General features: G+C 42.1%; 1 protein-coding gene across 2 annotated transcripts in view; it reads left to right on the forward strand.

Annotated features, from left to right (window-relative positions):
* Window positions 1–25,900, forward strand: part of LOC149456736 (catalase-like) — a 55,165-nt gene that overhangs the window by 2,711 nt on the left and 26,554 nt on the right. Inside the window, exons 2-6 of one of the 2 annotated variants that reach the window (XM_089684627.1) lie at window positions 5,066–5,143; window positions 8,595–8,766; window positions 16,845–16,955; window positions 18,653–18,783; window positions 21,729–21,833. In XM_089684627.1, coding sequence (XP_089540753.1) covers window positions 5,066–5,143; window positions 8,595–8,766; window positions 16,845–16,955; window positions 18,653–18,783; window positions 21,729–21,833 — 597 coding nt within the window. The remainder of the gene's footprint in view (window positions 1–5,065; window positions 5,144–8,594; window positions 8,767–16,844; window positions 16,956–18,652; window positions 18,784–21,728; window positions 21,834–25,900) is intronic. The other variant, XM_089684628.1, reaches the window with a different exon arrangement.

The following is a 25,900-nucleotide window of genomic DNA, read 5'->3' on the forward strand; positions in this document are numbered from 1 at the left end:
TCCTCTTCTAATACACCTGTGCATGGACACAGGCCAGCATAAAAGTGTGTTTATGGGCAGAAAAAAGTGCCAAACACCTATAAAAGCAGCGTTTTGAAGGCCGGTGTGCATGAACCCGTAGTGTGTGGGTACATGTCAATTTTGGGCTGCAGTGAAGTGTGACGGGGGCAGTGTGATGTGCATTTTAATGTATCACAGTTTCCCTTTTTTTGGTCAACTTTATTTGAAGTCAGGGGCGGACTGACAACTCATGGGGCCCCCGGGCAATAGGGGATCATGGGGCCCCTGTGTCCTTGCCCACACTCAAAAAAGCCTATAAAAAAAGTACCAGGGGCATTTCATGGGGCCCCTTACTGACCCCGGGCCCTCGGGCAGTGCCTGAGTGCTTGAATAGTTAGTCCGCCCCTGTTTGAAGTGCAAAGAGCGACACCTGATTCATGTCACCACACAGCAGCACCATGCATTGCACTGCCGTACAGTGACATTCAGTTGCTTCCTGTGAGCTGCGATTAAATGCAGCATGTCTGCATTTTATTGCAGCCAACTGTGTCGCACCTGTGGTCTGCATTGCAGTAAGAACAGGGCACAGGGAAAACAATTGTTTTCTGTGTGCCCTAGTGGTAACTGGTGTTCTTCCCATGCAGAAAAATGCCAGACACCGCATTATGTTTGAACAAAGCCTAACTCAGTGGCTGCTGGAAGCACTTTGATAGCCCCTCCAGATAAATGAAATGCATCATCCCCTGGCGTCCCATATGGCTCATATGACCTGCAGTTCTGTCTCTATGCTTATACGTGTCCTTTACATCCCAAACCAAGAACAGTAGGGATTATTCCTTAAATGCGTAAAAAATATTTAGACTCTCTGACTGTCATGGTGACCCAGTAGCTTCAACTTTGATTGAGGGCCTGTTAGGTTTGTATGGTATCTGGGTCACGTGATAACATGCGTAAAGGCAGCCCATTTAGAATAGTGGGCTGCTAACACACCCAAACTATGAAAAAATCAGACGTGTCGAATTTATTATAATGCAACACACTACCATGTATTGTGGCTTCCTGCCATGCAGGTTTATTGGGCATTTGGGAGCTGTTCAAAAGGAAAGGCAACACATGTAATGTGCGTTGCAGTAATTCATGTGTTACCACAACACAAAGATGTAAATGAGCACTTACTGGGTGGCTGCTGACCTTGAAGGAAGTGTGCACATCATTAGTTCTGACTTATGTAAATAATCATAGCCAGAAAAGAAAAGCAGTGAAAAGTTTAGTGCTCCCTCCCATTGAAGGTCAGGGGAAGGTCAGTGTAGATGGACCTTCTTACCCTGATGGTCAGTGGAAGAGGTGACCAGGGAAAGAAAGACCCCTTAATGTTGTTGGTCATGGTACTGCTATCTTAACTTGGTGGCAGGTGAGAGAAGGACCTCTTATGTTAGTGGTCATGGTACTTCTCCCTTAGATTGTTAGTCAGTGGGGAATGAGCCCCTTTACATTGGTGGCCAGTGAGAAAAGGAACCCTTATTGTTGGTGGCCATGACTGTGCTTCTTTACATTGGTAGTCAGTAGAAGACTGGCCTCCTTACATTGGTGGCCAGTGAGAGAAAGATCTCTTGAAATTGGTGGTCATGGTTGTGCTTCCTTACATTGGTAGTCAGTAGAAGACTGGCCTCCTTACATTGGTGGCCAGCGAGAGAAAGATCTCTTGAAGTTGGTGGCCATGGTTGTGCTTCCTTACACTGGTAGTCAGTAGAAGACTGGCCTCCTTACATTGGTGGCCAGCGAGAGAAAGATCTCTTGAAATTGGTGGTCATGGTTGTGCTTCCTTACATTGGTAGTTAGTAGAAGACTGGCCTCCTTACATTGGTGGCCAGTGAGAGAAAGATCTCTTGAAGTTGGTGGTCATGGTTGTGCTTCCTTACATTGGTAGTCAGTAGAAGACTGGCCTCCTTACATTGGTGGCCAGCAAGAAAAAGACCTCAGTATGAAATAGGCCCCTAAATATTGATTGTCATGATAGTGCTCCTTTACATCTGTAATCAGTAGAAGACGGGCCTTCTTATATTGGTTGTCAGTGAGAAAAGGACCCTTTACCATTAGTGGTCAAAGTCGTGCTCCTTTATATTGGTAGTCAGTAGGAGACGGACCCTCATATTTTGGTGGTCATTGGGAAGAATGTCAACCTTTCAGACAGGTGTCAGTCGTTACTTATCAAAGGTAAGAGGGGATAGACTCAATATGTTCCACCCCACTGACATGGACCTCAGAGCTATGCAGCCACCATCAGAAGGTTACTTTGCCAAATAGTCAAGGAACTCCTAGCAACCTCTGGAGGAACCCTGGTTGAGAAAGGCAGCTGCATAGTATTTCCCTTTGTTTCTCCCCTGAGAGCTACATAAAAGGTTATGTAGGGAGGTGAAGAGAGGGGCACAGCAGCTGGGCCAGCACAGAAAGTAGTTAGTAATTAAATAAAATACTTGATATTTCTGTCTTTTTACCTGCAAGTTGGTGCCAGGGTCTCTTGAAATAAACCTGTTGATTCACTGTGCATAGGCACAAATCCAAAAATGTTGATTTAACTGGAAGTGGTTCAAAAGTGGTAAACCTCTGTACCGAAGAGGAAATATTCTCCAAACTGCCAACCTTCCTGTCTAACCTCCTTTGGAAACTGATGGGTCAATAAGTGCTTAGACTTTTGATGAAGACTACAAGTGGACATTTCAACACACACTGATGGAATGGTTCGCTGTTGTCACCATCAGGAAACCTGGCCGAGAAATGCCATGCAGCCAACTCTGGGGTACATATAGAGTGAACATAGATGCAAAGAGGCCACAGTAGATCTGCAGCTGCTCTTAAGATGCAGCACAGATTGAAAAAAAGAGGAAACCAAATATTTTATTTAATAATATAGTTTATTAGAAACAGGGCTTTAGAAAACTAAACATCATTTAGTTAGTGTTTACATCTACTTTAATCCTTCGTAAACTGCTCCCACATCCCAATCACATGACCATTGTAATTGGCTGTCACAGTGGTCACATGATTGGGAGACGGTCCTGCAAGCTCCTGATCATTATTAGAGACTTAGGGAGCACAGTGGGCATGCTTTCTGCATAGACCTGGGGGGGGGGGGGGGGGAAGGATAGCCCAATCACTTGACCATTGTAATTGGCTGTCACAGTGGTCACATGATTGTAAGACGGTCCTGCAAGCTCCTGATTGTTATTAGAGACTTAGGGAGCACAGTGAGCATGCTTTCTGCATAGAAACCTTGGCTGTCAATAGACGTATATGTGCACCCTCCTTGTAATCGTACATATGCGTTATGTGGGCAACAAGGGGTTAAATCAACTTTAGAAATGCCAGTTGCTTCAAAATTAAAGCTGTGCAAAGTCAGTTTGTTTTCTTTGAACAGCAGCAGAGTAGTAAAGCCTGTCTCCTGCCAGTATGCTATAGGTAAAGACCTTTGCTTTCAGTATGGAAACGGGGGTCTCTCTGCAGAGGTCCACAAACACCCCTTGCTGAGTCAGACCTATATCAGCAAGCAACATGAGCTTTTGTGTTTGCAGAGCTCTACCTTGGACTCCGCAGCAGTGTCAACCATCTGCAGAGAGACAACTGCTTTCAAACAAAAAGCAAGTCTTTTTGCACCTACAAAGCAGGTCTTTTTGCACCATGAAGTCAATCCACACTGGCAGGGCACAGGTATAACATACAGTGATCCACAAGGGATGTCATAGGCATTGAGTTTGAATTTTCTAGCAGCGTTAACATGTTTTATGGATGTTGTTGTTACCTTCAACTAAATGGAAGCATGCTGTGAGGTGTTTAGTATCAGGAACAGCTTGGAGGAACAAGCTGCCCATTTGAGTAATGCAAGTACTGTGGAGCAATATGAAGGGGTCTGATGTGGTGGACATCTAGGAGATGGTTTCACAACTTACCAATTTCCTTTATGGTGATTGGGCAAGATTCTTGATGAAACAAAATGCTTGTAATGGTTCTCCTTTCTGTCAACATAAGATCCTCGTTTCTCAGCTGATAGGATTACTAGTAGTTGTAATCTAGGTGCCACTTTAAAGGAAAGAAAATTATGGGTTGTTTTGAACAGCCATTCTCAACAAGGGTTTTGTGGAATCTTAAGCTGGCCATACATGTGTAGATTTTCAGACTAGAATATTCGTACGAAAATTCTTTAAACATTCGGTGAATGAACGAATGTCCTTCGAAAATTGTCTGTTGCTTTTAACATCTGAGTTTAAAATGAATGTCATTTCTGAATGATCACCACTTACACTGGCCGAAAATTAATTTGATCTAGAAAAATTTTCCTTCCTGCCCCTTCAAATTTTCCCGTCACTGCTGTCGAAAACGAACATCGATTTGACTCCACTAATGATTAGAAAATCAAACGAAAATTTCTGAAATGAAAATTCTCGAACGAAAATCTATATGTGTATGGCCAGCTTTAGGGTCTCTCCTGACATTGCAGGGGTATTTTTGAGCTGTGGCTGATTGACATCCGATCTGATGGTGCCTCTCCACTTCCAAGGCCACTGGGTCTTTTATTTTTTGTGCTACAAACAAAAAAAGACCAACAATTAAAAAAAAAACACTATTTTTTTACTTTTTGCTATAAAACATATCCAATAAAAAATAAATAAAATTTCTTCATAAATTTAGGCAAAATTGTATTCTGTCTTTGGTAGAAGAACAAAAGCCAATAAGTGTAAATTATTTGGTTTGCATGAAAATAAAAGCGCTACGAACAATCGTATAGTCGAGCAAAGTAGTGCAAGCACCTTTTCAAAGTCATTGTTGCACTGGTTTGAACAGGTGCCATTAAAAATAATGGGCTGTGATTCGTCATGAAAATTTGATGTCCAAAGTTGAATGACAAGTGTGAATGGAGCATTATTAAATTTTTTTTATACATATTTCACTCCTTTGGGATTATAAATGGTAAAGGGTTGCTTTGGGTTTTGCCACCCTCCTAATCAGGTGTTATGAATGACTAATTTTGGACAGGTCTCTCACCAGTGATAAGCTTTGTGTATTTTTCTAGGAGCCTGCGACTGCAAGGAGATTTCAGAAGCTGTTCATTAGCCACACGGGTGCCACGGATGAGCAGCTACTGAACCAGGTTAGGAGCCATTATTATGAATCCACCAACCATGGTCTTTATATGTGGACACGCAAGTTATTTTCTAATCTACAAAAATTACATTTCCATTTCAATCAACTGCTGACTATGATTACCTAAACCTTTCAAATATCTCAATCCTGTAGCCATGGCTGAAGTTCTCATCCCCCTGCTCCTGCAATTGACTCGCTGCTTTTTCCAGAAAGTATGCACAAAGAATGGGGTACAATTGGCCCCCTTATTTATTGCATTTTTATTGCATTATTGCAAGTATTTCTTTGGTGAAATACTTGTCATTTTCTTTTTTCTTCTCTGTAACTTTGCTTTTCATGAATGCCTCCAAAAAAATTACAAAGCAGAAGCTGGTTCACACAAAAACTCCTGCTAGTCGCTTGTTCTGAATATGAATTCCTGGTGTGATCGGATGTGATCTGGGCTCTTCTTATACTTCCTTCATCTTGTTCTAGGCAGCTATGTAAACTCAAATGTGCCTATATTCCTTTGTAATACAGTCTAAAAGCATGGCAGGTGAGGCTGGGGCTGTGGTACGGATTAATTAAAGTATATGTCAACTCTAAATTTATTTTCAAGTATGTTTGCCATTGTGTCTCACAGGGGGGGGATTTACTAAAACTGAAGAATCTGGTGCAGCTGTGCATGACTGTTGGACTTGCAGAATCCCCGAGGCTAATACTTACCTACCCCCCTTAAAAACACCACCACCCCTTCAAAACCTTTCCACCCAAATAAACACGCAACTCTCTTTTTGGTGTAAAACCGGCCATAGCAGCCATTTATTTAACATAACTCAAACATAAATTTATTACAGTAACTCAATTGATACCTGACAGTAAAATACCACCCGGGTCCAAGGTCTCTGAAGGCACCATTACTCCCATCACCAACTCGGCTGTATCTGATACCCAATGAAAGGCCCCCAGCCGCTACTACACCGCCTCGGGGACAATACTACAGTTACTTAACCCAGATACAGCCAAATGAACTCCCACATTACCAACATGACCTTTTATTGGGAAGGGACACCCATACCTACGATGGGCCCAACCCATAATTCCTCAACTTGTCACTCCACCACCGCCTTCAAAGACCCATCGACCCCTGCCGGCTGCCATGACAAACGAACAAACACTTCGGGACACAACAGCTGTCCTGAACCCTGAACAAACGCCATGTACCCACATAAAACAAACACCACGAACAACCCACCAAACAGCAAAACAACACCGGAACAAACACAATGACAAAACTATAACCAACACAACAAACAGAATACAAACCAACTTCAGGGCGGGAGGGCGGGAGAAACCACCTCCGTCATGGCACAAGCTCCGACTGACTCCGACAAGACCCAACCCCCCATTTCAAATCCTGCAAGACCACCCACAATGCTGCGTACACCAATCAAGTAAGTAACCACCCCCCATCCCCTTTTTCCTTGCCTATACTCTACCCAAATTACACTCTCCACCTCGTCTGCATGCCCCAGTCATGCTGGCCCTCCCTTATACTTCGCTCAGTCCAGGCCTTGACTTGAAAACTTCTAACTTCAGTTTGTTCAATTAAGCTTTGACAATAAAACCTGGAAGCTGATTGGTTTCTATGCAGATTTGCACCAGATTTTGCACTCTCCAATTTTAGTAAATATTCCCTATATTCTAGTTGCTGGTTGACAACGCTATACTATTGCCTGGAAATTAGCAGCAGCATTGTCAGTCTGCTATGTAAACATATTTAGTTAGAGTGCCTATCTGATAGACTTGACAAGCAGCTCAAAAGCCAATAGATAAGTACATTTCATTTAGTTACAATTAGTTTTTGAGACAAAAATGCCATTTTCAGTAAATCAGATGCATACGAATCTCTGAATGGAAATAGTAACAAATATCAATTAATCTGAAAAAAAACTAAAACGAAATTCATGAATACATTCATTTCGTGAAGTAACATGATGCGATAATAGTTCGGGCCCATGGGGAAATGAATGAAATTTTTGAATTTGTTAGATAATTCAGATAATTCAGATTCGGACAGTGAATGGATCAGAATTTCGTTCTATTTGTTAATTCAGATGCACATGACGCCAATCGATATTGTCCTATCAGCTCATGCCATTTCCATTGGTGGATTAGACTAGCAACCAAAAATATTGAATCCTTCTGAATAGTTTAGATAAAATATCGATAAAATATCAATATTGATAAAATATCGAATATAAAGCAATCTTCCAAGAAATAAAACTCGAACTCCCCTGGACCAACGAATGTACGAAATGAATGCCGAAGATGTGAAAAGAATTCTGAATTCTGAAAATGATCCTGTTCAATATAACGAATAGGACATAATGAAATTCTCCAATGAATGAATTGAAACAAAAATCTCCAGTGTGCACATGTCTAACAGCCAACTGAAAGAGCCCGTATGGCAGACTGACAGCACTGCTGCTAATTGTCAGGCAGCGGTTGAGCATTGGTGCAGGTAGTCAATTTGGTTTCATCTGTTCTTTGAGCTGGTAAACGGCAACTTTAACCTCCCCTAAAAGATCACTTACTTGTTGTAGAGAGTACAGTGGGTCTTCCTAACCCTACCCCTTTCTAGAGGGCATGCCTCCTGACCATTTTTGTTAATGGATGATCACCTTCTGAAGAACCTTATGGTTTTCAGTGTGTCAGACCAAGGTCTAGATATTTGGCAGGCTTAGTAAAATACAGAAAAATCTGAGAAGGGCCTGTTTGTCTTCCAACTCTACCTCCTTCCAAAGTGTAGGTCTCCTGCCTATTCATGTTAATGGGTGATCATCCAGTGAAGGACCATTGTTTGTCCAGCCTGAAAGGGGCTCACAGGACTGACAGTATTTTCTCACCAATTGTACTTTACATATGGTCAGTATGTAAATAGCAGCATAAACAGTGGAAGGCATTGCAACAGAGATGCTAAGAATGCCACAGTTTACATAACTTCTTTCCTTCCTTCATCAAGGGATTGCAGTGAGTTAACTAATCCTTGGGGCTGTGAATTTTGCCAAAACTGTTTTCCATATTCAGGATTTGGGCAGATCTCAGCATGTAAAAAAAAAAAACGTATTTATTATAGGCATTTATATAGAGCCGACAATTTGTATATATTGTGCGTTCACATCAGTCCTTGCACTCAAGGGGCGTACAATCTAAGGTCCCTGCCTCACATTCATACATACACATACTAGGGCCAGTTCAGACAGGAGCCAATTAACCTTCCAGCATGTCTTTGGAGTGTGGGAGGAAACCAGAATACCCGGATGAAACCCACACAAAGACAGGGAGAACTTGCAAACTCCAGGTAGGTAGTAGTACAATATCTTTGAACAAATTTACAGCATCTAAAATTGGAGTTGAACAAACGAGAGATTTTGAAAAGCTGACCTAATGTCACTCTGTCATCTATGTCTCTGTAGGCAAATACAGTCCTCACCACCGGGGCTGGAATTCCCATCGGTGACAAGCTTAACGTCCTTACGGCCGGCCCTCGGGGGCCACTATTGATGCAGGATGTGGTGTTCACAGATGAGATGGCACATTTTGGCCGGGAGAGGATCCCTGAGAGAGTGGTACATGCTAAAGGAGCAGGTGAGATATTGTACCATAAACCCTAAAATCAGCAGTCCTATGCCAGTTGTCTGGATTGGAGAGGTGGGCATGAATCTGTATACACAAAGATGCTTGTGTTCTACTATTATACATATGTATATGATAGCTATGGGTACACCTCATATCCAACCCCAAGAAGAAGAGAAGAGGGGCAATTTGGACGGTGTAACAGTAGCTAGCTATATGGGGGATACTACCTACTACTTTTGTCCTAAGACTGGAAGAGTAGCTTCTTGGAGATATGTAGTCTGGTTCAGGGGCGGACTGACAACTCGTGGGGCCCCCGGGCAATAGGGGATCATGGGGCCCCTGTGTCCTCGCCCACACCCAAAAAAGCCTATGAAAAAGCCAATAAAAGGTACCAGGGGCATCTCATGGGGCCCCCTACTGACCCCGGGCCCTCGGGCAGTGCCCGAGTGCTCAAATGGTCAGTCCGCCCCTGGTCTAGTTATTTCCAATATAAATTGCAAAACGTAGTAGACCTAGTGGGTGACCTGGGACATATAGAAGTAACAGTCTTAAAGGGTAAAGATTTTTTTCGGAGGGGGGTCATTTTTGTCACTGTAATTCTTCCTTGTCTCAATATCTGATCACACTTCCATGAATCTAGTGTTACTTTAGTTTGCCTCAGTAAGTCCTCATTTAGACTTGCGGTTGGAGGGTGGCAAAAATGTGTGGTTGAGACGCCTTTTTGCCACCTGCTAACTGCTCCCCCTTTAAGCTGCAATAGGCAGCGGATGGGAATGTTTACATGCTGCGGCCACGATGCTTCACTTCACAGCTGTGGAAAAGTTGACCTGACATGTATCGCTCGGTAGGCAGCAAGTCCGTCGAACGCTACACATGGAAGTTAGTCGGGAAGTGGTGCATGGTGGTTGCATTACTTTCTCACTGCCTGTCAGTAGCTTCTTTAGCATGATTCAAATGCGAATCGGTCTTTAAGGGGAAGGAAGATTTAGACGCACATCTAAATCTACCCTAAGGTATAGATGATGCGATTTTCTTTCCTGTAACCACAGGTTGAAGGAAAGAAAATCTCTAAATGACCGTGTTGATGGGGGAATCCTTTCAGAGGAGCTATTGTGTTCTTCCGACGGGAAGTCGTCCCTGCTTGGAGAACACATTATTGCCCCTCGCAATAATCACATGTAAAAATCAGACATGCTGGCTGTACCCAAGTCAATTGATGAATCGACATGGGTACAAACAGCCTGCACATAGATGGTTCAAATCAGGGGCGGACTGACCATTCGAGAACTCGGGCACTGCCCGAGGGCCCGGGGCCAGTAGGGGGACCCATGAAATTCCCCTGGTACCTATTATAGGCTTTTTTTGAGTGTGGGCAAGGACACAGGGGCCCCATGATCCCCTATTGCCCGCGGGCCCCATGAGTTGTCAGTCTGCCCCTGGTTCAAATCTCAGCAGGTCCCTGCTGAACTGGCTGAGATTCGAACCACCTATGGCCGGTTTAGGACTGGGATATTTGCAGAGTACATTGTTTCATAACATCCCCAGATGTTCTATGCTTTAAGTCTACTACTGGTATGGGAATACTAATGGTCTCAAATTTAGCAAGTTAGTTAAATTAGGCAGGGGTTTAATGAGAAAGAGAGTGGTGTCATCCACCAAAATATGTAGTTTACATTTATATCTAGTTTTGTATGGGTGCCTTATGTTGGAGTTTTGCCAGATAGCTATGGCTAGAGGTTTATGAGCAAGGGCAAAAAGGATGGGAAACATTGAACATCTTTGTAATGTCTCTCTTTGGATTGCATTTTGGCATATTTAACTTTAACGTTTTTACAGGATTGTGTTTTTCCATCCTAAAACCATAGCTCATGAGCGTCTTCTGTGGCTCATAGACAGTCATAGGTATAAATTATTTGCTCAAAATTCCTGCCAAAGGATGAAGATAATCTAATTCAACAGTGCTTAGCATGCCACCCTCCTTTACCTTACGTGTAGCCCATTGCTTGACGTTTTTTTTTTTGGTGATAGCTCAAATTCCCAGTGTTGTAGAAAAATGTGATCATTTCCAGAAACTACATAGCATATACGGGGCCCTCTAATCTAGAAGGTTGGTCACAATTAGAATGCCTGGTTAGTCCTCACATAGCCACAGCAGGGTCAAATCTTGAAGAATTCTCATTGGGAACAAGCCTGCTAAATGGAATGAACTCACATGTGTAAGATAAGAGAGAATCTGTTATATCTGAATTCCCCTGAGTACGCAATACCTAGTGTGCTGTGTGCTCAGGTGCAGAACAATACATGATTGTGCCACCCTGTGCTTGTTGAGTCCAGACTGGCACCATGCAATATCTCTGTCATTCTGTTTAACCTCTTCCTAGAGCAGTGGTTCTCAACCTTCCTAATGCCGTGACCCTTTAATACAGTTCCTCATGTTGTGGTGACCCCCAACCATAAAATTATTTACCCAGTAATTATAATTCATGAGTGTCGTTTTACCTCCAATACTGCTGCTTTCAACACAGTAGCTGCTTTCAACACAGTAGCTGCTTTTAACAGAGTAGCTGCTTTCAACACAGCAGCTGCTTTCTACACAGTAGCTGCTGTTTACACATCGGAAATATGTGTTTTCCGATGGTCTTAGGGGACCCCTGTGAAAGGGTCGTTCGACCCCCAAAGGGGTCGCGACCCACAGGTTGAGAACCACTGTCCTAGAGTGTGAGAAAGATAGCAGGTAATCCTAATCATAATAGATAGAGAAGTTAGATGTTACTGTAGTGGGAAGGGATTGAGTTCAATATAAGACGTAACAGTTCACTAAAACTGGAAAAAATGTGCACAAAATTGAAGTTTGGTAAGATAAACAATTGGGTTTCCTTTTATTTTATGGGAAAACAACAAAACAAGAATTCCTATTGGTCACAGTGAGGTAGATTTACTAAAGCCGGTTCACTCAGAATCTGTTACACCTGTCAATGGCAGCCAATCAGCTTCTAACCTCAGTTTGTTCAATTAAGCTTTGGCAATAAAACCTGGAAGCTGATTGGTTTCTGTGCAGAAATTCCCCTAGTTTTGCACCCCCCAGCTTTAGTAAATAAACCCCAGTAGGCAACAAGTCTGTATTGTAATCATTTTCCTTTTTTAATCAGTCAGACTCTTTTTGTAAACTAGGAATGAGCAAACTAGGCAAAATTTAATTTACGGTGAGATTATGGTGATTCACCTGCAAAATGTCGTCAACACAGAAACTCTATATTCTGCTTAGATAAAATTTGCTTCAAAAAGGCTATTTTTCTTTCTTTAGAGGTTTTTTGTGAGTTTTTTTTTTATTCCGTTTTTTTTGTATTTAGGTTTTTAATTTTGTATCTTTGATTGCTACCTATGTACTGTTGCTTTAGTATATTTTTTTTTAACTTTTTTCAGTTGCCTGTTTTTGATTTTGTAAAAAAAAGTGAAATAATAATGTAGCTAATGGGTGGCCATTTTATATCACAAGAACAGGTCCATGATAATTCAGAGGAGCTTCTGTAAGCCCCAGGAGCCTTTTAAAAGCATTTAATTCTTAAAAAAAAAACAATTTAAAGTATACCTAAACCCAAATACAAAAATTACTATATTGCAGCTTACAAGTCCTTAGGCTGGCCATACATTATACAATTATCTTCCAATTTTCTGTCCAATTTCCTTTAGATTTACCTTCAACTGTGTAGTGCAAGGGCCTGCCTAATTGGATACAACTGAAAGTGTTGTTTAGGTTTGTCCTCCTATTATATGTTTTTTGGTAAATCTAAACCAAAAATCTCCAGATAATTGTATAATGTATGGCCAGCCTTAGATGTGGTGGGTTTGTTTTCGGGCTTTTGAAACTAAAAAGTGCAAAACTAAGTTTGGTTTCATTTTATATTTATTTGTATCAGAATTTTTGTTTTTGGCTTTAGATATACTTTTTCTTCCACATTGACTCCAATGCAATTTACATAATCTCCTGTTAAAATTAAAATATTACTTTTGCATATGCCTAGTGAGGAGTCCTATGGTTTCCTTTTATCATTGGAGGGAAGTTGTACTTCCAGGCATGATCCAACAAAAAAACCTCCAAATGAACAATTTTATACTAAAGCAAAGCAGAAAGTACAAGAGATAAGTGGCCCAATAATATTCTGTTGGTGCCAAATATAATTTTTATTGGTTTCACCACTCACCACAAATATGAGTGTCCTACTGGCAGTATTGGGGGTGGGCACATTTACTTGGGCCAATCCCCAATCAGGTCAAAACCACATAGCTGTCATCTTATGTCTATGAACTGCCTGTATTCTATGGTTTGCTTTTATTTAAGTTCTATATGGACCAAATATGACACATGTCTTACCTTGTACAAATCATCAGCTATATGTAGTAGGTACTAATAAACAACTAATATCAAATTAATTTTTACAAAAACTCATATAATTTACTCTAAATTCTAAAAATCAATCCCCAAAATATCCTTAATTTGAGCCACTTACTCGTAGGTAAAATGTAATTTCAAACTACCAATAGCAATAAAATGTAATTTTATTTGTAGAATCATAAATCGTCTAAAAAAGAAGATTTATTTACACTATGGGGTTTATTTACTAAAGCTGGAGAGTGCAAAATCAGGTGCACTTCTGCATAGAAACCAATCAGCTTCCAGGTTTTATTGCAAAGCCTAATTGAAAAACCACCATGCACAACTGCACCAGATTCTAAATGAACCAGCTTTAGTAAATCTCCCCCTATATGACCAAAACGTTTGAGAACATCTGACCATCACACCTCTATGAACTTGTTGGGCATCCCATTCCATGGGTATTTGGAGTGGTCTATGGGAATTCCCCATAGGGTTGAGGTCAGGACCATTTGAGTTCCTCCACGCCAAAAAAAAAAAACAACCTATGACTTTTTGGACCTGGCTTTGGGCAAAGGTATAGGATACAGTCATGCTGGAACAGAGAAGCCCCCCAAATGGTTGCCATGAGATTCCACACAAATAAACTCAATCGATAATTTGGAGGGCTGTCCACATACTTTTGGTCATATAGGAAGTTGTGATATATATATATATATGGAGGGAATCTATTTTTGCATGGGGCTTTATTTTTGCTGGTGGGGAATCTATTGTTGCTGGGGGCAATTGTTGCTGGATGGATCTACTGTTGAGGTGGAAAGGTCTATTAATGCTGGCTGTCGAGAGATCTATTGTTGCTGCTGGGGGGTCCGTTGTTGCTGGGGTGGATCAATTGCTGCTGGGGGGGTATTTTGTTGTGGGGGGTGTTGTTGTTGTGGGGGGAGCTCTATTGTTGTTGGGGGGATATATTGTTGCTGGGGGGGGAGGGAGTCTATGTTTTCTGGCTGAAGGAGATCTATTTTACTACTTTTCTTGTTTTCATTGACACATCCCATACAAATTACTTAGCGCCACAAAATAATACTTGGTTTTGTTATCTCTAAAAGGGGTGGTAATGGGAGGTGGGTAGGGTGTGGAATCAAGAGACGGTGCTCGTTGGTGGGTAGGGGGCAGAGGCAGAGACAACGGGGGGACTCGGAAAGGGAGAGTACCTGTACCTATTATCTGAGAACAAAAGCCCTGTGTGTGTGTATGTATATTTATATATATATATATATATATATATATATATACACAAAAAATTATATATATTGATTCATGTACTTTTATGTACTTGTCATCTTTCGGTTAGTGGTAATTCCTTGCTGGGTTACTGAGATAAAGAATTGGCAAGGGAACAACTGTTGTGGTTAACCAGAGTCCTTGTAGGGCATTTTCACACTCTGTATCTACATGATACTTTTATCATTTAGTATGTTGTAATATTTGAACAGGAATGAATGCTATAAAAAATGAGCTTATTTAGCCACGTTGGGTGAAATTACACAAAAAGGAAAGGTTATAGCTTATATAAAAGTCACAACCTGCCATCCTTTAGCAGTCGGTTCCTTCCTTACTTACTAATTGATCTCGCCCTCCTATATTATGTCCCACTCTGTCTTTCTCGTTGACTGGGGTCTGGGATAGAGTACGCCATCGCAAACCATTAGCTTCTTTGCACACGCCTTTAGTGCCTGTTTTTTGTAATCCTGAATTTGTACCCGGTCTAGTTATGGCCCCATTCCAATGGTGGATCAATAATGGGTTATTATGGACAGGAGACTACTTCAAGGGCGACTGAATTTACTCTTTTCAACATTTTAAAGAGAAATTGCAGATGCCTCCTACCGATATCTTTCGATACAATCAAATCGTCTCTTTTATCCGCTCGAAAATTATGTAATTAGATGGACCACCCATTCTTACCAGTTTCGAACTTTCATGCCAGAATAAAAATTTCTCCAGAGGCCATATTTCTATGGTGTACACCCTTATTACTGATCCAAGTTGTAAACTTCCCTATATGGATCACTGGGAATGGGACCTGAATGTTAATTACAATCTATCTGATTGGCAAGACATAGACTTGGCATTATCTAAAGTTTCCATCAATACTACCTTAATTGAAGCAAATTATAAAACATTTTTGCGATGGTATTTGGTCCCAACCTGGACTGTGAAGATGCATCCATCTAGGCTCTATGTATCACGTCTGGTGGCAATGTCCGATAGCGACCAGATTTTGTCATCTGCAATGTTCGTAGATCCCCGGAGACGGCCCTCTTTCATAAATTGCCAAATACGGTTCCAAAAAAATCCCTTAAATTGCTCACTTATATGAGTTGTCAGTGAGAATCACTATTGCTAGACATTGGAAGAGAAATTATTATTCAGCTTGAATATGTTAAGAATAGATTGAATTGAGTCATGATTAATGACAGACTCACCTGTATTCTACACAACAATACATTTCAGTACCTTGATATTTCCCGTTTTGACCCTCTCCTTTTCTCGTTCCTGTCTACCTCTTTTTTTTACTTTGTACTATCCCCCCTTTAATTTTCTGTTCTCTGGGGCTAGTTGAGACTACTACCTATTTGCTCTACAACGTTTGTCATGTTTTTAGCAACATTTGTTCTGTGTGATTAATGGGTTTACGAATACTGTTTTTCTCCCTTCCCCCTTTATCATGTCCCCTGACCCTCCCTTTCCATCTCTCTCTAGCCTCCCTTTCCCCCTTGCCCTACCACTACCTTCATTACCTGTATATAGTCGGACTAATCCTGGAAATGATTTACTTGAATTACCCAGTTGTTTTCATACAGATTCTCTGGTTTCCTAATGTATGTCCTCTGTTTGTTACACCATGTGTTTTTTGCACTGTTTAACATCTACTTTTATGACATTACATTTGTCTATCACACTATTTGTAATTGGAAAATCTCCCAATAAAAACTATTGGAAATAAAAGTCAAAAATGTTCATGATTTAAAAAAACAAATAATGAAAAAAATAAAAATAAAATAACAATGACACCTATTCAGGGGCGGACTGACCATTTGGAAACTCGGGCACTGCCCGAGGGCCCTGGTCAGTAGGGGGCCCCATGAGATGCCCCTGGAACCTTTTTCATAGGCTTTTTTGAGTTTGGGCAAGGACACAGGGGCCCCATGATCCCCTATTGCCCGGGGGCCCCATGAGTTGTCAGTCCGCCACTGCACCTATTACTTATTCAGGGCTATTCACAGGATTGTATAGCGCAACTTCTCTGCCATTCCTTCTGAGTGCAATCCAGAAACATTAGTAATTGGTTAGGAAATCGAACCCATCTAATCACTTTTGTCTCCTGAAAATGCTTGGCTAGGGGTGTACTCTCAGGTTCGGAGTACTGATATGAAATTGTTTTGCAATCCATATATCCATGTATGGAAGCTTCAAATTGTATGCTAAAGAGAAGAGGGAACTATATAGGGTGGAAATAGGGCTGGCAAAGTGTGTTTATATGGATTTTATTTGTTAGACTTTTTTTCATACCCTACTTTAAATATGTTTTAAAATTGACACATACGCATGTGATTTGGTTGGTATGGCCAACACAATTCTTATATCAGATCCATTAACCAAGGAAGTCCAGAGTGTTTTCTGTACTGACCCATTCTATCTTCTTCCCATGTAGGAGCCTTTGGATATTTTGAAGTCACTGATGACATTACGAAATACACCAAGGCCAAGGTGTTTGACCAAATCGGAAAGAAAACTGACATCGCTGTGAGATTCTCTACTGTAGGTGAGTGGCCGAAAATGAAAACCTACTGATACCTGTCTTGTATACTTATCTCAGCAGTACTGGGCCATTGGACAAATGCTGTAGCATGCAGGGGTATAAAAGCACTAAGGGGTATCACAGGCAGCCAACCTGCTCATTCATTTGCATGTCTACATATCAGAACCTCTCTTCTAGCAACCTACACTAGAAGCCCTCTCTCTGGTTTTGTCTATATCACACTGAGTTGTTTGGCTGACACAAAGGCCTATAAGTTCTCTATTGTTCATTTTCTTATACTATGTTATTTCTTAGTAAAATGTGTACAAGAGGTCTTCATACTCCAGCTAGACACACAATACTGCTCCAGCTCTGCTCTACTTTGTTTATGACAGGGTGTCGGCTCAAGAAAGCCCTTCTTTTCTCATCATTGGAGAAAATTTATAAACGAGAGCTGCACTCCAATCTCCACCCCGTCCATCCACAATGTAGCTGCAACCATAATGTCCTCACCCAAAGACCACCATCATCTTAATGTGTATCACCAATAAATGGCTTGATCACAAGGATAGTTAGGGGGCCATTTTTTGGTGAAACGTGTTATGGAGACGTGATGCTCTTGATGCATCTTTATATTCCAAATGTTTATTTTCCCATTGCCTTTCAAACCCTTTTATTCAATATGGTTGATTTACTCAAGAAAAAAGGGCTGTTCAGTTTGCAAGGCAACCAGCACTTTGCCTCAGAACTTAGTAAATGATGTGAAGCTCTGCCGACTTCCATTATCCAATCATGTGCGAGCAAAAATGCAGTTTTTTATATATTCCTTACACACGATTGGGTATTCTTCACAAAGAAAAACTTCAGCACCAGGGGCGGACTGACCATTTGGAAACTCGTGCACTGCCCGAGGGCCCAGGGTCAGTAGGGGGCCCCATGAGATGCCCCAGGTAACTTTTTCATAGGCTTTTTTGAGTTTGGGCAAGGACACAGGGACCCCATGATCCCCTATTGCCCGGGGGCCCCATGAGTTGTCAGTCCGCCCCTGTTCAGCACATTAGCTAAGCTCTGGGGCAAAATCACCTGCAAATTGAGCAGCCTATTTGCTTTTAGCAAATCAACCTAAATGCACCGATTTGTATAATCAACCTTTTTTCAATTCTTGAGATGCATTGTTAACCACGGTACATGTAAATGTGAACTAGTTTTGATATATCTTGATAAACAAAATCATTAAAAATAGCAGGGGGGCTATTTATAGCATAGAGGGGATGCCGCAATCCACTCTCCGTTGGACGATTCAGTATTCCTCCATGACTGGAGGAGAGGCTGGAAACATGACTTTGAAAAGTCATGTGAAAGGGTTGTCCTCTCAGTTTTTTCTTACCTCCTTTTGTTTTAATCCTCCACTTAGCACATCAGTACTGTGCTTTACAAATGTGCAGTGTGTGTTTTTTAAAGCAGTAGTGTGACCACGATAAGGCCGATGTCACACTTACAATCCTGCCACTGGTGAGAACATGCCCGTGGCAGGTTTGCAATGGATGATTCATGTAGCTAGCGAAACACTAACCTGCTTTCATGTGTCGATACCTGGTTGGCCAAATGAGCCAATCATTGACCACTCACCAGCAAGGAAAGGTTTTACAATGGTTGGTGATCACCGCATAAGATTCTGAATCTGTTATAGGGTGATAGCTCATAGTCTTTTCTTTCCACAGCTGGTGAACAGGGCTCTGCTGACACCGTCCGCGATCCTCGAGGATTTGCAGTGAAGTTCTACACAGACGAGGGTAACTGGGACCTAGTTGGCAACAATACCCCCATTTTCTTTATCAGGGATGCCATGCTGGTCAGTAAACCCTGGATAATCTTCATATCTATTCTGCACAGTGTACTGTATATTTTGAGAAAATAATTGACTTGTGTTCAAATGTTAACACACAGCTTCTAAGATGGATATAGAAAAACTAACAAAAGGGCTAGGAAAAATGCAGCTTCAGGCTCCTTCCATACCTGTCAATGTAACCATGGGCCTAGGCATTTGGTCATTTGATCTCTATTGAAGGGAAGAAACATTGTTTAGACTGGCTGACCTTCTCCTTCAGCAAAGATCATTTCAGACAATTCCTAGGTATTAGGTCATGTGGCTAGCATTGAAAGAAGCCTGGAGCAGCATTTTCTCCAGGGCAGGAAAGGATCTCAGCAGTTCTGTTAGTTTCGATCCACCCAGGACAATGGCCATAGCTTTATATATACTTTTGAGTATAGGGTCACTTTTATTGAATAGCTGAGTTTATACTGTATATACAAGAATGAATAGGTGCCCATTTAGAAATACACCAGATGTGTGCGTCATTGCTGCAGAGACCATTAGCCAAAGGATTCCTAAACCAATAAACCCAACTCCAGACAAAACTTTTTCTTTGACGACAGTGGGGAAGGATAATTTTTGGTGCTATGACTTCATTTCACTTTGTATCCATGTGACACCAGGACAAGAGGTAAGGGATTTGGGTGGGTCACCATAACTGTAAGTCAGAGATGGCAGCACAAAACCTTCACAGGGTTACAAATCTTTCCTTACATGGGTTAGATAAAAATATTGAAACACTGCATGATTTGCAGGTGTGAAAGTGATGACATTTCCCGTTGAAAGTGGACGTGATGTAACACTCTTTTGCTTCTGCTGTCTGATGAGACACCTAGCTAAGAGGTGGGAAGCCTCACTTTTGTCATTCACTGCATGCGCTGCTAGTAATACGGAGTCATGTCAGAGCTTACTGAGTTTCAAAGAGGGCAAATTGTTGGTGTCACTTAGCTGATGCCTCTGTGACTGAAGCTGCCAATTTATTTGCTGTGTCATGAGGTACATTATCAAAGGTTATGGTGGCATATACCATTTCCGGGAAAGAATAATGAGCATAAGTGTGATCGACATGGTCAACTGACTCTAAAAGACAAAAGGACATTGCACAAGATTGTGAGCCAGAATAAGAAAACAACTGCTGCAAAAGTGACTGCAGAACTCAATCTTAGACTTCCAAAACCCGTGTCCACAAACACTGTGTGGAGGGAACTCCATAAGTATAACCATCATGAGCGAGCTGCAATTGCCAAACTACTAGTGACCGATATTAATGCTCAGAAGAGGAGAGAGTGGTGCAACACCCATAAATTGTAGACTATCAATCAATGGAAGACTGTAATATGGTCCAATGAATGGAGCTTCACACTGTTCCCAGCGTGTGTTTACATGTGGCAAACACCGTCCCAAGCTCACAACCAGGACTGTCTTATGCTGACGGTAAAGTATGGTGACGGTGCAATCATGGTTTGGGCATCCATATCTTAGTATTCTGCAAGCCCCATCATCACCTTGAAATGTAGAGTCACTGCCAGCGACTCTGTACAATGTTTGGCTGACCTTGTGCACCCCATGGTGCAGACATTGTTTCCCAAAGACAGCGTCATTTATCAAGATGATAATGCTCTGATTCACACAGCTGCTGTTATCAAATCGTGGTTTGATGAGCATGCAGATGTAGTCTCCGGACCTCAAAATCATAGAGCCACTACGGTCAATTTTGGAGAACAAAACTCAGACTCATTTTCTGCCTCTGACATCTCGGTGAGGACCGGAACGATTTTTGCATGAAGAGTGGTATCAGATAGATTCCATTATCCACCATTCAAAACTTATATTTCTCAATTCCCAGGAGAATTCAGGCCGTCTTGGATGCCATAGGCAGTCTAACACCATATTAAGTAACAATTTTGTTCTTTTACCTGGTGTTTCTATAATTTTGCCCTTTGAGGGTGGGAGGGACTGTTGCTATTGGGAGTAGAAAATGTCTCAGACTTGGTGGTTAGAAGGAGTAAAAAAAAATTAATAGCACTTGTGGTTAGTAAGTGAAGGAATGGTGCCCCATCATTGGTGCAAGGGGGAAATAGTGCCCCATCATTGGTGCAAGGGGGAAATAGTGCCCAATCATTGGTGTCTGTGGAAGCAATAGCGCCCCATCAGTTTGGGGAATAGTGTCCATTGGTGTGCATGGAAGCAATACCACCCTATTGTTAGTGTCAGTGGGAGGAATAGTGCCTCTTCATTTATATCAGTGAGAAGATTGGTGCCTCATCCTTGGTGTCAGTGGAAGAAAAAGTGCCCTATTTTTGGTGTCAGTGGAAGAAATAGTGCTCCACTTCAGTGTCAGTGGAAGGAATGGTGCTTCTTCGTTGTTAAAGGCAAGCAAAGGGCTGCAGTTTGGAGATCTCTGCTTTAAAGGAAAATTGTGCCAATAGAAATACGAGGGCTGCCATAGTTTAAAAATACTAGTTACCTGATTGTCTTTGAATTAGTACTTTCCCAGATTTTGACCAGAAAAAAGCATGCAGTAAGTTAAATCAAATCCTCTGTATACACAGTTGAATGACTCAGCATAATAGCCAGGTTACTAGTATTTACTAAAGGAAATGTCAGCAAATAAACACCTCCATTTAGCTTACAGTACATTAAAGTTTTCTTTAAGAAAAAATGCTGGTATTATGCATGAAACACTCATATGCATAAGAGAGAAATCCCACATAGATAGCAATTATAGTGACATGGAGCAGAAGTCCACACTGAGCAGAGGTGGGAAGAGTAACCAATCTCTGGTCAACCCTTTTGTGGCCAGCGGTGGGGAGCCAGGTGGGAAAAGTGGACATTCAACTAGATGCTGAGATATAATGATTGGTACATGATGAGCCCTGTTGTGTTGACTTTTTTGGTGTAATAATGGATCCTCTCCTTTGCAGTTTCCATCCTTCATTCACAGTCAGAAGAGGAACCCACAAACCAATCTGAAAGACCCCGATATGGCATGGGACTTCTGGAGCCTTCGTCCTGAGTCTCTGCACCAGGTAAGTGAAGCATCGTACACCCTGTCCATTGCACATGCTAAACTGAAATCTGTACTTTTATTTTAGCGCAATAGAGGTTAATAGACAATCTAATTATTACAAGAGATGCTCCCATTTCAAGCGCTGCTTGGGATCCCTGGGGCTATCTGGGGGGTATTGAAGGTGCTGGCTATCTCTCATCATGGCTGCATCTCTGCATAGCCAACATAGCCTATGGCCTAGGGTCACACATTTCAGGTTGCAGAATGTCAGTAATAGATTTTCCTATATAATAAAAGGTTTTCTGACTGCCAGTGTAATGTTGCATGCTAAGGGTAGTTTAGAATGACAAGCTAACATTTCCATCTCAAGATCTCGTTCCTGGTGTATGGTGGGGAGAAAAATACATTGGGCGCCAGTCACTTTAATCTTTTTACCATTTATTGTTGATCCCTATTCTAAGAGAGAGGGTTTAGGGGTGTGGGATACCCAAAAAGTGCACAAAATCAGGACATACACTCACCGACCACTTTATTAGGTACACCTGTTCAATTACTTGTTAACACAAATTGCTAATCTGCCAATCACATGGCAGCATTTAAGCCTGTAGACGTGTTGAAGATGACTTGCTGAAGTTCTAACAGAGCATCAGCATGGGGAAGAAAAGGGATTCAAGTGACTTTGAACATGGCATAGTTGTTGGAGTCAGACGGGCTGGTCTGAGTATTTCAAAAACTGCTGATCTACTGGGATTTTCACGCACAACCATCTCTAGGGTTTATCGAGAATGGTCCAAAAAAGAGAAAATATCCATTGAGCGGCAGTTGTGTAGAGAAAATGCCTTGTTGATGTCAGAGGTCAGAGGAGAATGGTTTTCCTGGTTCTCGACTGGTTCAGGATGATAGAAAGGCAACAGTAACTCATGTCAATATAGACCGAAATCTCTGAGGAATATTTCCAACACCTTGTTAAATCTATGCCACGAAGAATTAAGGCAGTTCTGTAGGCAAAAGGGGGTCCAATCTGGTACTAGCGAGGTGTACCTATTAAAGTGGTCGGTGAGTGTATAGTTTGATAGAAGTAATAGTAGGCCTCTTAGTAATTGCTGACCTTGTGAGACCAGTCACAGTCCTTCTTAAACTGCAGTGGATCTGTCTCTAATAATTTCAGCTCTTGATCATCTGATAGCACTGAAAGATACATTGATCTGTGAGCAATGAATCCTTCTTGCGATGTCCAGTAGTAGCTTCCTAGCTCCTCCGTGAGGCTCTTCAGCAAGATTCAAGATTCGTTACAGATGCTCCTTCCAGGCAGACACCCTTTATCCCAACTCCCTCTAGAATAGATAGACACTCCAGCAAGCAGCCGAAAGTTCTTGGGCCTCCAGCACATACCTCAGGCTAAGGCAAGGCCAAAAAGAGAGAATACTCTATGCAAGCATCCTTTCCAGGAGACACAGAACACTCAGGAGTGGTCCCCCAAATGTATCATCTTCCCAAACCATACCTGTGCACAAGAACCTCAAGCATTGGTTTGGTCAGATACATATTCATAACTCAGTGATTGTGCTTCCCACTGTGATTACTGGAACCTCCTTCACATGAACAGGCAGAAACAATCAAGAAGGAGGAATAATGAAAACCAGCTGAACCTAAAAAATAAAAAGAACAAAGCTCAGGCTGCTTAAGGCCTAGCAAGAACACACTAAATTTAGTTAGGGACACAACAGCATAGAGCAGGGTTCCTACAGTAATCTGCTAGATCCTTTCTCAACCTCTTTACCACAGAGCAACCCTTAAATAACTTTCTCAGCTCATAGAAGGGAATATCATAGCTGGTGGGTTTTCTGACTGAAAGTGAATTTGGGGGGTAGGTGAGGTTTTGCAGTGACAGGGAGGACATACTGCTTCATCTAGTTACTCATGTTCACACTCTGTTGCTTATTACCATAGGCATGCAACACAGGGTGTGCCAGATGTGCCTGGGCACACCCTAATCACCCCATGCGGTGCAGATTCCCCCTGCTGCCCCCTTGCTGTTTACTATGCTTCAGTTTGTGAATGAACAGGAAGCTGCTTAGCACAGAGCACTTCCCATTCATTCACTGTCCAGTAAAGATGAGGATGCAGAGAAAGAGACTGGGGAATATCTGTCCCTAGTTCCTTTCTCTGTCTCAAAAGTGAGACATCAGGGGTCTGTTTAGACTCCCTATGTTTCATGTCCACTGCCCTACTGACACTGACCTAGCTTTAATACATTTTAAAATGTTTGTTTGCATTTATTTATGTCTGTGTGTATGTATATGTGTGTATATATATATATATGTGTGTGTGTATGTGTGTGTGTGTGTGTGTGTATATATATATATATATATATATATATATATACACACAGACACACACACGAATGTGTGTTTGCGCTTTGGGGTGCACACCCTGATGCAATAGGCTGCACACACCTATGCTTATTACTGACCCCTACACTCTACCTGATATACTACTGAACTCTGCATAACCTATTACTAACCCCTGCACTCTGCATTATTACTACTGACCCATACGATCTGCATTACTGCAATTACTTGAACTGATCCCCTGTATGGTTCTCTCTGTAGCAGCTGAAAGCTGGCGTCTTCTCCTCTCCCTCTCGCAGGCTTTCAGCTGTTGTAGAGACAGCCATACAGGGGATCGGTTCCAGTAATTGCCCCCCATCACACCCATCAACCTCCCTGTGCACCATCTGTTTCCCCAAGCTGCCCAGGCCCCCCTGTGTGCCCCCACCCCCGCAGTGCTGCCGGCTTCCCTCCTCTCTTTCCCACCGGCAGCTGCAAGCACACAATAGGATCCTTCAGGATGGGGAGTGGGGGAAGGGTCTAGTAAATATGTCATTTACCAGCCCCTTCCTTTCCTGAATGAACAAAGTGAGTGATCGGGATCTATCGCTCACTGTGTTCTTGCATAACTGAAGAATAGTAAAACGTGTTTTTTTGGGGGGAGGGGGCTTTCAAGTTGGCTGTATGGGGCCCCGTGGTTTCTAACAGCAGCTCTGATTGTAGTTTTATACATACTATATTAAATCTAATTTTAGAGTACCTGTCATGCTGCACTGACCACCCTATGGCTTGGGCTACAGCTAAATTGTGATGTGCCCACCAGCCGCCATTATGTGCTCAGCAATGGGCTCGTTGTTAACTGATAGACTGGCCATTTGAAGGGCAATAAACAGGGCTTTGAACTGCCTGCCGACAGCCCCATTTCAGTGGCAGTGTGAACGTAGCCTAAAATAAATAAATACGCCAACTGTATCACCAATGTGCCAATGAGTCAGCACTTTAGAAGGTGGCAAGAAACCAAAATCCACACCCTGCCCGTAAGATATCTTTACTTTGATATCTGTTCACATGCGTTAAGCTCGAATCGTATCTGGTTCCCAATAACATTTGTTTTTAATAATTATATGGCCATAAGATTTTAATGGCAAGTACAAAATAACAAGACTGGCATGGGTGACCTGTAAAAGGAGCAAACCTCTATCGCCTGTTTGTATGCTATAAAAGATTAAAATGACGTATGTCATTGACATGTATGTCAGAGCTAGGAGGGTATTGTAAGTAATGTGTGGGCACACTTACTAGGGAAGAAATAATTGGAAATGATTTAGGAAGAATATTTGGGAAGGGATCAGGGGCATCCCTAGGGTTGGTGTCACCCGGTGCGGTAACACTTGGTGACACCCCCTTCGACGATCCCCGCAGAATGGATCGGATCTGTGGATTGAGCATAATGGATCGGACTCCGATCCATTATGCTCCCCAATCCGCAGATCCGATCCATCCTGCGGGAATCGTCAGCTTTCTTTACAACTTACCTTTTCGTGGTCCGGTGTCACCCCGTATAGGTGGCATGCTGATGATCCCCGCAGGATGGTTCGGATCTGCGGACTGAGCATAATGGATTGGCTTGACCTTTGACCCTGACCTTGACCCATGCCCAGGGGCCCCAGGTACATAGGGGGCCCAATGATAATTTTGCATTACATCATACTTGCCAACTGTCCCGGATTTGCTGGGACAGTCTTGCTTTTAACTA

This window comes from Staurois parvus, unplaced genomic scaffold, assembly GCF_062004578.1.
Source record: "Staurois parvus isolate SC_StPar_1 unplaced genomic scaffold, SC_StPar_1.0 ptg000350l, whole genome shotgun sequence".
Taxonomy (NCBI): domain Eukaryota; kingdom Metazoa; phylum Chordata; class Amphibia; order Anura; family Ranidae; genus Staurois; species Staurois parvus.